This window comes from Microcaecilia unicolor, chromosome 6 (assembly GCF_901765095.1).
Source record: "Microcaecilia unicolor chromosome 6, aMicUni1.1, whole genome shotgun sequence".
Classification (NCBI taxonomy): domain Eukaryota; kingdom Metazoa; phylum Chordata; class Amphibia; order Gymnophiona; family Siphonopidae; genus Microcaecilia; species Microcaecilia unicolor.
In genome coordinates this window covers 287024888-287041971 of record NC_044036.1, presented here as the reverse complement: position 1 = coordinate 287041971, position 17084 = coordinate 287024888, and the positions used below count along the sequence as shown (strand labels likewise).

Here is a 17084-nt window from a genome sequence, read left to right as displayed (position 1 = left end):
TGTAGGCTTAGCAGCCTGCAGACCCTTACGAGGACCTGCAAACAGGACAAACAGATGATCCGATTTCCGGAAATCATTGGTCACTTCCAAGTATCTGATGATGACTCGTCTCACATCCAGATATTTGAGAGCAGAGTATTCCTCTGGGTAGTCCTCCCTACGAAAGGAAGGGAGACAGAGCTGCTGATTCACATGGAAGCGAGAAACAATCTTGGGCAGGAAGGAAGGCACTGTGCGAATAGTCACTCCTGCCTCCGTGAACTGCAGAAAAGGCTCTCGACATGAGAGTGCCTGGAGCTCGGAAACTCTTCTGGCTGAAGTGATAGCCACCAAAAAGACTGCTTTCAATGTCAGGTCTTTCAGAGATGCCCTCGACAAGGGTTCAAAAGGCGGCTTCTGCAAGGCTCTTAGCACCAGGTTGAGATTCCACGCAGGCACCACTGAGTGCAGAGGAGGGCGCAGGTGATTAACTCCCTTGAGAAAACGTACCACATCTGGCTGCGAAGCCAGGGAAGCACCCTTCAGGCGGCCCCTGAAGCAAGCCAAAGCCGCCACCCTGGACTTTAAGGGAACTGAGCGACAGGCCCTTCTCCAGACCTTCTTGCAGGAACGCCAGCACTGAAGAAATTGGAGCAGTGAAGGGAGAAAGTGAGCCTGCTTCACACCACGCTGCAAAGGTACGCCAAACCCTGGCGTAAGCAGTAGAAGTAGAGCGCTTCCTCGCTCTCAGCATAGTGGCGATGACCTTGTCTGAGAAGCCCTTCTTCCTCAGACGCTGCCGCTCAATAGCCAGGCCGTAAGACCAAAAGGGGAGGGATCCTCCATCACCACGGGACCCTGATGCAACAGGCCCTGCTTCACTGGCAGCCGCAGAGGGTCGTCCACTGATAGCCTTATCAAGTCCGCATACCAGGGACGTCTGGGCCAGTCCAGACCCACCAGGATTATTCGGCCCGGATGCTTTGCCACCCGGTTTAGTACCCTGCCCAACATGGGCCAGGGCGGGAACACATAGAGAAGCTCTTGTGTCGGCCACTGTTGGAGAAGAGCATCTACTCCCAGAGATCGAGGGTCCCGTCCTCTGCTGAAAAAGCACGGCACTTGGCAATTGGCCGATGACGCCATCAGATCTAGGTTCGGTTGGCCCCAGCGCTTCGTGATGTCCAAGAACGCCTGAGCCGATAACTGCCACTCTCCGGGATCCAAGGTATGGCGACTGAGAAAGTCCGCCTTGACATTCATGACTCCGGCAATGTGGGCCGCTGACAGCTGTTCCAGGTTCGCTTCCGCCCACTGGCATAGATTCATGGCTTCCTTGGCTAGAGGGGCGCTCTTGGTACCTCCCTGGCGGTTGACATAGGCCACAGCCGTGGCATTGTCTGACAGGACCCGTACTGGCTTCAACGCCAGTACCGGGAGGAACTCCAAAAGCGCCAACCGAATGGCTCTGAGTTCCAGGAGGTTGATAGACCACTTTGCCTCTGCAGGAGACCAGAGCCCCTGCGCTGTCCTTCCCAAGCAGTGGGCTCCCCAGCCCGTCAAAGAGGTGTCCGTCGTGACGACAATCCACTCCGGGGTCACAAGAGGCATCCCTGCAGACAACTTGTCTGTCTTCAGCCACCAGCTCAGCGCCTTGCGCACTGCTGGGTCCAAGGGAAGGTGCACAGCATAATCCTCCGACACCGGAGTCCAGCGCTGCAGCAGAGAGTGTTGTAGTGGTCTCATATGAGCCCTGGCCCAGGGCACTACTTCCATCGTGGCCGTCATAGAGCCCAACAGCTGCACATAGTCCCAAGCCCGAAGAGGAGAGGCTACTAGGAACTGGTCCACCTGAGCCTGAAGTTTGACAATCCGATTGTCCGGCAGGAACACTCTGCCCACTTGGGTGTTGAATCGAACTCCCAGATACTCCAGGGACTGAGTCGGGCGCAGCTGGCTTTTCTCCCAGTTGATGATCCACCCCAGGGAGCTCAAAAGAGCAATCACCCGGTCCACAGCTTTGCCGCACTCTGCATAAGAGGGGGCTCGGATCAACCAGTCGTCCAGATAAGGATGGACTTGTACTCCTTCCTTTCGCAGGAAGGCCGCGATGACCACCATTACTTTGGAGAAGGTCCGCGGAGCAGTAGCCAACCGAACGGGAGGGCTCTGAACTGGAAGTGTCGGCCCAGGACTGCAAAACGCAGAAAGCATTGATGAGGAGGCCAGATGGGAATATGCAAGTACGCTTCCTTGATGTCCAAGGATGCCAGGAACTCCCCTGCCTTCACTGCCGCTATAACAGAGCGGAGAGTCTCCATGTGAAAGTGCCGAACTTTCAAGGCCCGATTGACCCCTTTGAGGTCGAGGATAGGCCGTACAGAACCTCCTTTCTTTGGTACCACAAAGTAAATGGAGTAACGTCCCTTGCCAAGCTGATTTTCTGGCACCGGAACGACCGCACCCAGGCGGATCAGATTGTCCAAGGTCTGCTGCACTGCCACAGCTTTGACCGGAGACTTGCAGGGAGAGAGTACAAACCCGTCTCTTAAGGGTCGGCAGAACTCTAGCTTGTAGCCGTCTCTGATGACTTCCAGCACCCAAGCGTCTGAAGTTACCCTGGTCCACTCGCCCAGAAACGAGGACAGGCGTCCTCAAATCTGCACCGGGCCATGGACCAGGACCCCGTCATTGGGTACGAGACCCTGGGGGAGGACCGGAGGGCGCACCTCCGGGACGGCGGTCTCTGCGAAAGGAATGCTGCTTGGGGGAGAAGTTCCTCTTGAAGGAAGAGGGGGCAGAGGAGCCCGACTTGCCCGGGCAGTACCGACGGGCTTCCTGAAACCGTCCTCTGGAGATACCGGGGCGAGCACTGGCCCGAGCCCTGACCTCTGGTAACCTCTTGCCCTTAGACGTGCCGAGATCGGTCACAATTTTGTCCAGCTCGACCACAAAGAGCAGCTTGCCTTTAAAAGGCAACTTAGCCAGGCGGGACTTAGAGGCGTGGTCCGCAGACCAATGTTTCAGCTAAAGCCACCGCCGCGCAGAGACTGTCTGAGCCATACCTTTAGCCGAGGCTCTCAAGACATCATACAGTAAGTCTGCCAAATAAGCCAAGCCCGATTCCAGGGCCGGCCAATCAGCCCTCAAGGAAGGATCCGAGGGGGAAGCCCGCTGCACAATCGTCAGGCACACCCTGGCCACATAGGAGCCGCAAACTGAGGCCTGCAAACTTAAGGCAGCCGCCTCGAAGGACGACCTTAAGGCCGCCTCCAATCTTCTGTCTTGGGCGTCCTTTAGGGCCGTGCCACCTTCCACCGGCAACGCCGTTTCTTAGTCACCGCAGTGATTAAAGAATCCACGGTAGGCCAAAGAAAGGCCTCCCGTTCACTTTCAGGCAAAGGATAGAGGCGGGACATAGCCCTAGCCACTTTGAGGCTCGCTTCCGGGACATCCCATTGAGCCGAAATTAAGGTGTGCATGGCATCATGCACGTGGAAGGTTCTAGGCGGGCGCTTCGTCCCCAGCATAATGGCGGAGCCAACGGGCTGAGGGAGAGACGTCCTCCGGAGAGGAAATCTTCAAAATGCTCATGGCCTGCACTAACAGGTTGGGCAAATCCTCTGAGCGAAAGATCCGCGCTTCAGAGGGGTCATCCGCTCCATCCGAGCGGGAATCCGTCTCCTCCAAGGAATCCCCAAAGGACCGTTGGAAGAACTCATACGCTGCCCTCATCTACATCAGAGGAAACAGAGTCCTCTAAGGCCTGGGAATCCACCCGAGGGCATTTACTTCCGGGGGCCTCAACCTCTTTATCGGACAAGGGAGAAGGGGCAGCGTTTTGCATAAGGAAGGCCTGATGCAGCAGCAAAATAAACTCGGGGGAGAAACCCCCCAGACTGTGCACTTCAGCAGCCTGGGCCACAGCCCTAGACGCACCCTCAACCGGCGCTCGCAAGAGCGGGGAAGAAACATGCTGTGCATCCAAGATGGCGTCCGGCGCGACATTCCGCGAAGGAGCCGCGCGGGAAAGAACGGCGCTTAACTTTAGCCGCTTTCTTGCCGTCGCCCAAATCAAGGGCGGCCATGGCATTAACTTCTCCCAGCTCAAGGGCGGCCCAAGAAGAAGCCGTCCGAGGGTGAGTGGCTGGCCAAGATGGCGGAGGCGAGCAGAGGGGGATGGGCGTTTATGGCGGGAAAAACCGCCGCACCGGAGGAAGACCCGGGACACTGACCGGCCTCTGAACTGACACCCAACAAGGGCGAATCAGACTTTAAGACCCCCACATCCCCGCTAGAAGCGCACACGCGGTCCAGGGAGCGAATTCTTCGCGCCCTCGCCCTCCGACGCCATAGGCCACGTGGAGATCGATCGGGGAACCCCCTGCCCGCTATAAAAGGTAAAAATTACCTGCTTCTCGCTCCGAGCTGTAACGACCTGGTGTCCCAGTGAGTAGCTGCAATGAATGTTTAAATAAACGTCGAAATAAACGCCTTTAAGGATGTCCAAAAATTTTTTTTTTTTTTTTACGGAGCCAGCGGGAGGGGGGAGAAAAGGAGGGACCTGGCGCCACCAGGTTTGCACTTGCTCAAGTAGAGCCCTCAACCCCAGGTACTCAACAAAACCTAAAAATTAGGCTTGGAGACCTAGCCAGAGCTGCTGCTGTGTGTGACCACCACCTGCTGAGATAGAGAACATACTGAGGAGTTTCCGACAGCACATGACCACATATAGGGAGGCAAAAGCTTTGCTCTCTATCTCCACCTGCTGGTAGATGGACACAACCCACCAGTCTATGGATTGATCAGCATGATGATATGGAAATTTTAATTTTGGTCCTTTATTTTGTAATTGATAAGGTGGTCTATGTTCTACCTGTGACCGAGCAGGTGAGAGATTCTGCTGGCACGTGGTTTGTGTGAGGATCTATTTGTCTGACTATTCCAATGGGATGTGTATTGCTGCTGTGCATATTCACTGCTGCTTTTTTAAGGCACTGTTAACTGGTATTCCTGTTCAGAATTGGTGTTAAGGTTTGCAGCATAGGCTCTAAGAAATGATTAGTAGTAGTAGTAGTAGTAGTAGTAGTAGTAGTAAGAAGCATCTTTGCAGGATATAGTGTTACTTCACTAAGTATGTGACAGTGATGGGATTTTGTGTTGCTGTTATTGAGGTGCTATCAGAATTTGAATACATTTTTCCTATGGAAAGCTGTTAAGAGGAAACATTCTAGCTATGCTCTGTATGTATCCCAAGAAAGGCTACTTATAACCTATATACATAGTGCTCACCCATGTTAGCTCTGGGCCCACCCAAAATGTCAGGTCTGGCTACGCCACTGGCTCAAATCCAACACTTTTCACTTTCAACTCTCTTCACCTGTATTCAGGAATTTAAAGCTCACAGAAAAAAACTTACTTTCACACACTTTTCTGCCTAGAAATCCTGTCATGCACTCAGAGCTCTCCCAAACACATCTTTCCTCTCCAGTGTCTTCAGCCCCTCCTCCCCTTCCTGGCAAGCTGCTGCCAAGGGACACTGGGTCTCTGAATCACCAGCTGACCTCTGCTGGCTAATAAGGTGTCAGAACACAGGGTGTTTGCCTCATGGACACTAATTAACATTTTTTCACAATCTCCATTTTTGAAAATAACTTTCCATAGGAAATAATAGAAAAGCTATACTTTCAGACAAAACCCCATAAAATTTCTATACAATGAGATCAAAACATCCCACAATCATTGGTGCCATCAAACCACACATACAGTGCACCTTTAACTAGCGAGGTAATTAAATTTGCTGATGACACAAAGTTATTCAAGTCATTAAATCGCGACAGGATTGTGAAAAATTACAAGAGGACCTTACGAGACTGGGAGACTGGGCGGCTAAATGGCAGATGATGTTTAATGTGAGCAAGTGCAAGGTGATGCATGTGGAAAAAAGAACCCGAATTATAGCTACGTCATGCAAGGTTCCACGTTAGGAGTTACGGACCAAGAAAGGGATCTGGGTGTCGTCATCGATAACACACTGAAACCTTCTGCTCAGTGTGCTGCTGCGGCTAAGAAAGCGAATAGAATGTTGGGTATTATTAGGAAAGGTATGGAAAACAGGTGTGAGGATGTTATAATGCCGTTATATCGCTCCATGGTGCGACCGCACCTTGAGTATTGTGTTCAATTCTGGTCGCCGCATCTCAAGAAAGATATAGTAGAATTGGAAAAGGTGCAGCGAAGGGTGACTAAAATGATAGCGGGGATGGGACGACTTCCCTATGAAGAAAGACTAAGGAGGCTAGGGCTATACAGCTTGGAGAAGAGACGGCTGAGGGGAGACATGATAGAGGTATATAAAATAATGAGTGGAGTGGAACAGGTGGATGTGAAGCGTCTGTTCACGCTTTCCAAAATACTAGGACTAGGGGGCATGCGATGAAACTACAGTGTAGTAAATTTAAAACAAATCAGAGAAAATTTTTCTTCACCCAACGTGTAATTAAACTCTGGAATTCGTTGCCGGAGAAAGTGGTGAAGGCGGTTAGCTTAGCAGAGTTTTAAAAAGGGGTTGGACGGTTTCCTAAAGGACAAGTCCATAAACCGCTTCTAAACGGACTTGGAAAAATCCAAATTCCTGGAATAACATGTTTTGTACGTTTGGGAAGCTTGCCAGGTGCCCTTGGCCTGGATTGGCCGCTGTCGTGGACAGGATGCTGGGCTCGATGGACCCTTGGTCTTTTCCCAGTATGGCATTACTTATGTACTTATGTACATGTTTATACACACATCTAAATACATTTACAGATTTTTATCCAACACTCAGAGCATTGGGGCAAGCCGCAGACAGCGCAGCTCCATGCAGGAAGTCCAGAAGTGCTTCTGGAGTCACAGCACTGACCACCAACAATCTCTGGGCGCCCAGGTAAAAATAAAAAAAAAATAAATATAACCCATCGGGTTACATTTAACCGGCAGGCTACTCCTCCACTCCTTCAGATTATTTTTCCATGGTAATATTTCCATTTCTTTTCTCGCCTCCTATTTATCTCTTCCTTCATGTCTGACTCTCTCTTTTTTTTTCTCTGCCTCTCCATCCATTCATAAATATATTTTACCCTCCTTCTCTCACCACCAGTTCTCCCTGTTCCAACCCTTCACCTCTCCAACTATCCTCTCCAATATCCCTTTCAACCCTCCATGTCTCCTCCCCTAGGTTGCTCCCAGGTACAAAATAAGTACCTGTATATAATATGTAAACCGTTTTGATTGTAACCACAGAAAGGCAGTATATCAAGACCCATCCCCATCCCCTCACTAGTTTCTAGGTATCTTACTCCCTTGTCCTGACTCCTTCCCCCCAACAGTTCCTCTCTGGCCCTCTCAAGGAAGAAGAGGTTATTGAGATAGAGTAGGACCAGCAGGTATGTGCCAGCAGTGAGGGCTGGGAATTCATTTTCTTGAGGGCACTTCCCTGTGGTGATGCGTACTCACACCTTGATCGCAGCAGGGCTCCCTCTACTGTGAGGGCTCTGGTGAAGCTGCATCAGTTGCTCCTACCCCATACCTTCACCACCAATTGGAGTGGAGTTGTGCTGTTTTGTTATGATGCAATAGTTAAGAAAACAACAGAATTTCAGGCTTCCAGATGCTTCTTGACGGGAACAAAACAATAATAAAATGAACAAGCAAGAAAAATTGCTTCCACTATGTATGAAAAGAGAACTGAGGATTTTGTTCAATAGCTCAGTGGCTGCAATTTGCGCTTTCATACTGTGATAAACACAGGACTGCCCTACCCTGACGAGGCCGCCAGAGGGCGCTCTCCAACAGAAAATATGAAAAATGCCCACTCTGGTCACTAGAGGGAGCCAAGAGAGGTACGTCCCCGTAATGACCTGGAGGGACAGCTAGGGGGTGCTCAGGATACAGGACCTGTTTTTCCAGAAGGGGCCACTAGGGGAGTGGTCAGAGTTGGGGAGAGACAGGTGAAGAGAGTTATGGGCCTGGACCTGTCTGGAACCAGGGGGAGGGGCCTAAAAAAGGTGGTGTGGATTATTGGCCACCCTATAAAGAGCACCCTCTAAGAAGAGAAAGAGGAGATGGGGACCTGGAATGGATGACGTCAGAATGAGAAAGTGAAGGAAGAGACCTGCTGGAGGAGAATTGGAAGCTGAGAGAGAAGGTTTCCTCAAAAACCCAGAAGGTACTTGCCTGACTATGGACGTTATTAATGACACTGGGGATTATTTGAAATGGACTAACAGCCGTGGGGTGGAGGATAGGACTGTAGAGTTAGAGAGAGTAAAGAAAGTCCTATCCAAGGGATGTGGCTGTTTTACACTGAGACCCATGTCTCTTCAGTAAGTGGGCTCAGTGGAGAAGAAACCAATTGACTAATAAGCTGGAAAGAAGTGTTCCCCACAAGACTGGAGCCAGGTGCTAATAAAGTGTATTTGCATCTACTGTGGCTAATTTGCATATTTGTGAAAGCGGAGAAACCAAGGCTATATTCCCCAAAGAAGGTGTCAAGGGGCACTGCCGGAGTACCAGAAGGGTGACCGTTTACCAGAGGGTATAGCAGGGAAGGATTCACAAAAGCGGTGATAACTGGGGGAACAGTCACCCTGAGTGAAGGAGGAGCCCCAGGTCCTTGAGGCTAGGTGTACAAGCAGCTATAGAGGAGACCTGATGGAGTCCTTCTCTGAAAACCAAGTGCTGGTAAGCACTGGCGGAAAATCTATGAGACAAGACAAGAGCCACTAGAGGGCCTCAGCACATGTAAAAGATTTCTGGGGGTTTATAATATGGGAGATGTGGGTAAGAATTCCAAACCCAGGTTCTGGTCTTTGTATCAGCAAATACCTGTTTAGAGATTCATAAATACCCAAGACAGGTGGGACAGATTGAAAGTAAGCTAGTAAAAACAAACAAACCAAAAAATCAAACAAAAAAATGATTAATTGATTTAAAAATTCCTGTTTCATAACAATTCACTAAGCAAACAGATCAGCCATCATACTTACTAGTTCAATTTGCAGGAAAATGGGAGTGATGAAGTCCAGCTGTTACCATCATAATTATACCTACAACAAATGTAAATATGATCCAGTTACCTCCATGTCCTCTCTCCTGTAATGGCCCTTCTCATAAGGCACTTCAGATCCTTTCTCGGGTTTTATGTAAAGCATGTACACATGTGGGATCTGTCCTCATCTGCAGAAGCCTCGAACATTTATGATTTTATATTTAAATCTTTTTATTAAAGTATAAAAAGCAACAATATGCTGTGCAACTGTTCATTATAAATTACAAATAGAAAACAATAATAACTAGCAGCTATAATAACCCACCTTCCCAACACTACCCTCTACCCTTCCAACCCCAACAATAGGTGATTTCTACTACACCAAGGAATCCTAATTCACATTGTTAAAATGTCCAGGGGTATAAAATACAACCCGTTCTATATGCCCTATAAAGCACTGTTATGGCTTTTTAATCTGTGGATAAATAAGAAGTCATCAACAATCTTAGGATTCAATCTAGCTCTCCTGTCTTCCATAGTCCTTCCTGGAATAGAAGTTGTCTTCTTAGAAGATGTGCTGTTAGCAGGATATACGGGATCCCCCATGCAAAGTTTGCTAGTTGTGGCCAGCATGCTTGCTTGTTTTTCCAAAAAAATCAAAATATAGTTGTAGGCATCACTCAAACATAAATAACAGTCCAGTTTATTAACAGGCTTCAAAGCAGAAAATGACACAGGGACAAAGTTGGTCCCCGTCTCCATGGGCTCTGTCCCCATCCCCGCCCCGTCCCCATGGAATCTATCCCTGTCCCCGTGAACTCTCTCCCCGTCCCCATCCCCACAGTTACTTCGGGCCCCCGTCCCCGTGTCATTCTCTAGTTTTCAGCTTGGTAAACAGAAGTGCAGGCCCATACTACTGTCTACTGAGCTAAAATGGAGTCTCTACAGTAAAACTTCCACATTAACTGCTTAACGCAGGCGGGTGGGTGGAGGAGTGCCTGGCTGTGACAGCTAGTGCATGGGCCCTAAACACAAGACCCTGCCCACTGACTTCAAATCTCACTTCCCAATGCTGAAATCACCCTTTCCTCTGACTCCTCCCCTCCCCTCAGAACCCACTGGGGGCTGCATTAGTGGTAAAGTAGGTCCCGGGCAGCCACGATCCCCCTATGCTACTGCCCGTATTGGGGCCAGGATTCAAAATGGCATAATGACCCCTAGCTCTAGTTTCTATAAGTACTGCGAGACTATTGGAATACAGCAACTACTATTTACTATGGTCATTCTGGAATGAATGTATGCATTCTATCCTATTTAAACTGGCATTCCATTTCTGATTTTATGTTTTCATTTTTATTGTACACAACGTAGATCCTCCTATTTTGGAATATGCAGTATACCAAGTTTTATTAAACATAAAACTACTGCTAGGGTTCATTGGTGCCATTTGAGACCTGGCACCAAGGCGGGTAGCAACATAGGGAGACTGATGTCACCCAGAGCCCATTTGACCGTCAATACTGCCTCTGGTAGGTTCCAGAGATGGGTCCGGGGGGGGGGGGGGGTCATGATTTCAGCATTGGAAGGTGGGTTTGAAGTTGGTGAGCAGGATCTTGTGTTGGGGGGGTTAGGTTTGTGGGAGGCATCAGACCTTCATCTGGGGGGGGGGGGGGGGGGGGGGGGGCTGACAGGTCTTGATCAGGAGATTTTGGCTGTGACTTGGGGGATGTCGAGTCTTGATCGGGGGGGATGTCAGGCCTTGAGCAGGAGGGCTGGGTTTGTGTGTGGGAGGGGATACGACTTTGTGGAGGGATATCTCTGGGGGAGGAGGAAATCAGAAGGAAAAATTATGACTAACCTGATCATTATCTTTCCTTTAGTCACAGCAGATGAATCTAGGAACTGATGGGTTGTATCCGCCTACCAGCAGGTGGAGATAGAGAACACTGAAACAAGGCAGTGACCCTGGACGTCCAGCTCCTTGCATCCTCAGTATACGAAACTTCCAAAGCAGAACGCAGAAGAAACACAACACAACATAAACTTTCCTCACAGTGAACAACCGCTCCCTGAACTGGAGCAAGAACATAAACGAAGGAGGGACTTTCTCAACCTCCTGCTCAAAACTTCAAATATAAAAATTCTTCAAAATCTTCAAAATGTGTGCAAGAATAAAAAGAGATCTGTATCAAAGAAAGGCAGACAGAGAGGGATCCTGGATTCATCTGCTGTGACTAAAGGAAAGAAAATTATCAGGTTAGTCATAATTTTTCCTTCCTTGTCATCAACAGCAGATGAATCCAGGAACTGATGGGATGTATCAAAGCACTTCCTATCTCGGGTGGGAACATGTGGCTCCGCGAGAAAGAACCTGTGCTCCAATTGAGCCAATAATGCTGAACAAAGGAAAGCTGAGAAGCCCAAGTAGCCGCACGGCATATCTCTTGAAGAGAAAAGACACCCGTTTCAGCCCACAAAGACATTGTGCGCGTGGAATGCGCCTTAACGCATCTGGAGACCTACCGGCCAACAGGAAAGCAGAAAAGATGACTTCCTTAAGCCAGCGGGCTATGGTAGCTTTAGAAGCCGGACAACCGTGCCGCGGTCCTGCCAACAGAATGAAAAGATGATCAGAAGACCCGAAGTCATTCGACATCTGCAAGTACTGAAGCACAGCCCTACGGACATCCAAAAGATGCAATTGTGCAAAGGATTCCAGAAAATCTTCCCTAAGGAAAGAAGGAAGAAAAATTGGCTGATATGAAAAGCTGAAACAACTTTGGGCAAGAGAGAAGGCACAGTATGGACTGTAACACCTGATTCAGAGATCTGCAGAAAAGGATCCCGAAAGGAAAGTGCCTGAAGCTCCGAGACTCTTCGTGTGGAAGCCACAGCCATTAAAAAAACGTTTTAAGAGTCAAATCCTTCTCTGAAACGCGCTTGAGAGGCTCGAAAGGAGATTTCTGGAGCGCTTTGAGAACGACCCCCAGGTTCCAAGCCGGACACGGCAACCGCAAAGGAGGGCGAAGATGTAAAGCCCCCCTCAGAAACTGGACATCTGGATGAGCTGCCAAAGACAAACCTGCCACTCTGCCACAGAAACAAGCCAATGCCGCCACCTGAACCCGAAGGGAATTGTACGCAAGATCCTTCTGCAAGCCGTCCTGAAGAAAATCTAACAACTGTGAGACAGAAGCAAGCATCGGCGAAACAGACCTAGTAGCACACCACACCTCAAAGGTGTGCCACACATGTGCATAGGCCGTGGAAGTAGACTGCTTACGAGCCTGCAAAAGGGTAGCAATAACCCGGTTAGAATAGCCCTTCTTCCTCAACGACGCCCTTTCAATAGCCAGGCCGTAAGACCAAAGCGGGAGAGATCTTCCATAGCCACTGGACCCTGATGAAACAGGCTCGGAAGAAGAGGCAAGCAAAACGGATCTCCTACCATACTACGGACGCCGCAGCCAATCTGGAGCCACCAGAATCACCTTCCCGCGGTGGAGGCGAATGCGAATAAGAGCGTGGCCTATTAAGGGCCAAGGAGGAAACGCATAAAGGAGCCTTGAAGGCCACAGTTGAGAGAAAGCATCCAGCCCTGCCGAGCGAGGATCTCTCCTTCTGCTGAAAAATCGCCATGAGATCTAACTGCGGAGTACCCCATTTGGCACAAATCTGAAGAAAAACTTCCTCTGCCAGTGTTGCAACCCTACGTTGTTCTTCTGGCGGCGACCATATTGGAAGGATCATCTGAGCAGCAACCATCTTGGGAAGATCATCTGAGGAGCAGCCATCTTGGAAGGATTGTTTGAGGAGCAGCCATCTTAGGTAGCTCACTAGAAGGCAGCCATCTTGAGTATCTTTTGGGCGTGCCCTATGGGAGCTCTTGCCTCACAGCTGAGACCAGGATCCTCTGATTGGAGGTCTATTTAAGAGCTGGCCTGAGCCACCATCTTTGCTTCAGCTTCTATTGATTTAGAGGTTTGGTGTTCATATCGTGTGCTTCACTACTACTCGTCTGCTTTACCTGGTTTGACCTTTGGACCACTCCTGACTACCCGCTGTGTTGCTGCCTGCCTTGACCTTTGAACCGTTCCTGACTACCCGCTGTGTTGCTGCCTGCCTTGACCTTTGGACCGGACCTGATTACCTGCTGTATTGCTGCTTGCCTTGACCCTTGGACCGTACCTGATTTCCCACTGTAGTGCTGCCTGCCCTGCTCTCTGAACTGTACCTGACTACCCGCCAAGTTACACCCGCTCTTACCACTAGCCAGGTCAGTGGCTGCCCAACCCCGTCCGGATTCCAAAGTCCTGGTGGCCACCTGCACCTGGGAGCTGAACTCCAGGGGAACAGTGGTCGCTTCCCAGGTGAAGCTAGGGGTTGTCAGGCTGCCTGACCGAGTGCGGCGCTGCTCTTCATCCACCGTGCTCAGTCGTGGCACAAGGGCTCACTACCCAGTCTTAACAGCCAGTTCCCACTCCGCCGGGTCAACCTGATGTCTGCTGAGGAAATCTGCCTGTACGTTGTCTTGACCGGCAATATGAGCTGCCGACAACAGCAACAAATGGCGCTCACCTCTGACTCAAGAGCTCTGCACTGTGTACCCCCTGACGGTTGATGTAAGCCACCACCATCATGTTGTCCGAAAGAACTTGGACAGATTGACCCTCCAGAATCCTGCAGAAGGCCAGAAGGGCTAGGAAAACCGCTCTGAGTTCCAATCGATTGATGGACCACATCGCTTCCGTGGAAGACCACAGACCCTGAGCAAAGTGTCCGAGACAATGAGCCCCCCAACCCGCAAAACTAGCATCCGTAATCACTAACCGCCATGACGGGTGAGCCAGTGGCATCCCCCCGCACAACTTGTCGTTGGACAGCCACCAAGTCATGCTGCGCCTGGCCGAAGGGAGCCATGGCAGTCTGCGCTGATACTCCAGTGAGATCGGGGACCACCGAGACAGCAGAGAATGCTACAGAGGCTGCATGTGCGCCCTTGCCCAGGGATCCACCTCCAGGGTGGCAGTCATCAACCCCAGAAGTTGAACATAGTCCCAAGCTCGAGGCTGCAACATCCGCAAAAGAAGTCGAACCTGATTCTGAAGCTTGAGATGCCTGTTGTCGGGAAGAAAGACCATCTCCGACACCGTGTCGAAACATACCCCCAAATACTCGAGAGACTGCGAGGGGGTTAGATGACATTTTGAGAAATTGACCATCCAGCCCAGAGCCTGAAGAAGAGCAATAACTCTGGCTGTCGCAATTCGGCTCTCTGTCTCCGAATCCACTCTGATGAGCCAATCGTCGAGATAAGGATGAACTCTGACTCCTTCTCTTCGGAGCAAAGCGGCCACCACAGCCATGACTTTGGAAAAAGTGTAAGGAGCTGTGGCCAGACCAAAGGGCAAGGCGCGAAACTGGACTCGTAACCACTTGTAACCACTCGCCTCCACCTACCCTCCTCTCTTCCTTCCCGTTCACATTAATTGATTTGATTTGCTTACTTTATTTATTTTTTGTCTATTAGATTGTAAGCTCTTTGAGCAGGGACTGTCTTTCTTCTATGTTTGTGCAGCGCTGCGTATGCCTTGTAGCGCTATAGAAATGCTAAATAGTAGTAGTAGTAGTACCACCGCAAAACGCACAAAGCGCTGATGCGGAGGCCAAATCGGGATATGCAGATACGCTTCCTTGAGGTCGAGTGAGATGGGGAACTCTCCTGGCTGTACCTCTGCAATGAACGAACGCAAGGTATCCATACGAAAATTACGCACTCTGAGGGCCTCGTTGACTCTGCGCAAGTCGAGAATCGGTCTGAAAGACCCGCCCTTGCGAGGCTCCACAAAATAAATTGAATAGTGACCATAGAAGCGTTCGTCGGGGGGGGAACGGGAACCTCCGCTCCGAGATACAACAGAGACTGTTACGTGTCTCTGACTGCTGCCGCTTGACGGGAGTGCTGCAGGGGAACTCCACAAAAGCGTCTCCTACCAGAGAAGCAAACTCCAACTGGTACCCTGCTCTGATCAGATCGAGAACCCATTGATCTGACGTAATTTTGGCCCACTCCTCTAGAAAAAGGGATAAACTACCTCCTACAAATGGAACCGAGGAGTGGACCTGCGCCCCATCATTGCACCGCACGTCCCTGGACTCCTTGCTGCTGACCGGGTGCTGCAGAACGTTTGTCAGAACGAAAGGGATTTCTGTGTTGAAAATGGGAGCATTGAGGGAAACCCGAAGACTAGCCAGGACGGTATCTGCGGGCCTCCCGAAAGCGAGGTCTAGCAGAGGAGGAAGAGGAGAAGGAAGCAGTCTTGGAAGACAGCCTAGGCCTGTCTTCTGGAAGACGGTGGGATTTAGAATCCCCAAGATCTTTACTATCTTCTCCAATTCTTCCCCAAACAAAAGAGAGACCCGAAAAGGCAACCTCACCAGACGTTGTTTCGAGGCCATGTCAGCCGCCCAATGACGGAGCTAAAGGAGCTGCCGAGAGGACACTGCCAAAGACATCTGCTTAGCCGATACTCTAACCAAATCATACAGAGCATCAGCCAAGAAGGCCAAAGCTGACTCCATTCGAGGCGCCACCTCAGAAAGAGGAACAGAAGCCTCCGAAGACTGCTGATGGAGCCAAGAAAGCGAAGCCTAAATCTGTAAAAACGGTTCAAGATCATCTGACTTTCAGGAAGTCTCTCAAGACCTACTTATTTGGGCAAGCTTACCCTAAAGATCCAGTCCTGCATCCGTGATTCCTGGACTACAAATCCTATAAAGACCTTGTGAACTCAATTACTTTATCTTACCCCTGTAACTTAACGCCATCCATATCACTTTCACTTTATTGTACTTTACTGTTTGTTTCTTAAATGTTGTAAGCCACATTGAACCTGCCAGTGGTGGGAAATGTGGGGTATAAATGATATAAAATAAAATAAAGTGCCATCAGGCTCAGACCACTGAGCCGAAATAAGCTCTTGAATGGAGTTGTGAACTGGGAAAGCCCGAGACAGCTTCCTAGTACTAGCCATCTTAGGATTAATGGAAGAAGCAATATCCACCTCCGGATTCTCAATATTGAGAGCCTGCAAGGCATCAGCAATAAGAGACAGAAGTTCATCCCGGTGGAAAATACGAACCACCCATCCAATTCCTGCGGCAACATAGAAGCCTCCTCCAGATCCTCACTCCTCGAGGGCCTAACAGACTCTTCAGACTCCCCAAAAAAAAGAATGGGGAGGAGAATGAGGCGGGAGAGAAGAGCCATCAGAAAAGACAGAAACCCGCCTGCGCTTAGAATCTAAAGTGAGCACAGGGGCCAAGGACATGAAAAGACTAGCAGAACCCGGAGCCTCCGCTCCAGAAGAATCCCCAGGCTGAAAAAAATTTCCAGAGGACTCAGGCAGGGCTCTCTTTAAAAGGAACGCCCTGTGCAGCAATAAAACAAATTCTGGGGAGAAAAACTCACCCTGACCATCTGCCCCCGAACCCGAGGCAGAAGAGGCTCGAACCTCCCATGGCAGCTCGGCAGAGACCCCGGGCACCCACCTGCACTCACTGACATCTGCCGCCGAAAATCACGCCTCAGCCGGCGAATCCAAAATGGCGGCCACGGCGAAATCGGAAAAGCTGGAAACATCGTGAACTGACAGAACGGCTACACTACCCAACCCAGAAGTGTCCAGGCAGTTGGCACTGCATAATCCCGCTGCATTCCCTGCGTTTACCGCAGCAGGAGCAGCGTTTCACAGCCTCAGCCACCATCGCCCCCGAATTCAAAATGGTGTCGCCGCGCCAAAAAAGAAACACCCTGCTGTAAAGGGAAGCAGTGAAAATCCTCCCAGGAGGAGCCAAAGAGCCCAGTTCGCACTGACACACACAGTCTGGAGAAACTGCAGCTTCTTGCACTCAGAAGACAGCCTCACCAATTGTCTGCTCAAACTTCTAGGCTGACTTAGTTTTTTTTTTTTTTTTAAACTGTGAGGAAAGTAGTCAGACAGAAGCTGGGAGGATAGGAGAAAAGGAGTAAGGCAGGGACCTGGAAACCAAGTATGCCCTCAAAGTGGGCACCACCAGC

The 17084-nt window shown here is 50.1% G+C and overlaps 1 protein-coding gene across 1 annotated transcript in view; it reads right to left on the bottom strand.

Annotated features, from left to right (window-relative positions):
- LOC115473095 (histo-blood group ABO system transferase-like) overlaps positions 1–17084 on the bottom strand; it is a 189553-nt gene that overhangs the window by 93602 nt on the left and 78867 nt on the right. Inside the window, exon 3 of the mRNA XM_030207747.1 lies at positions 9003–9062. Within this exon, the coding sequence (XP_030063607.1) occupies positions 9003–9062 (60 nt within the window). The remainder of the gene's footprint in view (positions 1–9002; positions 9063–17084) is intronic.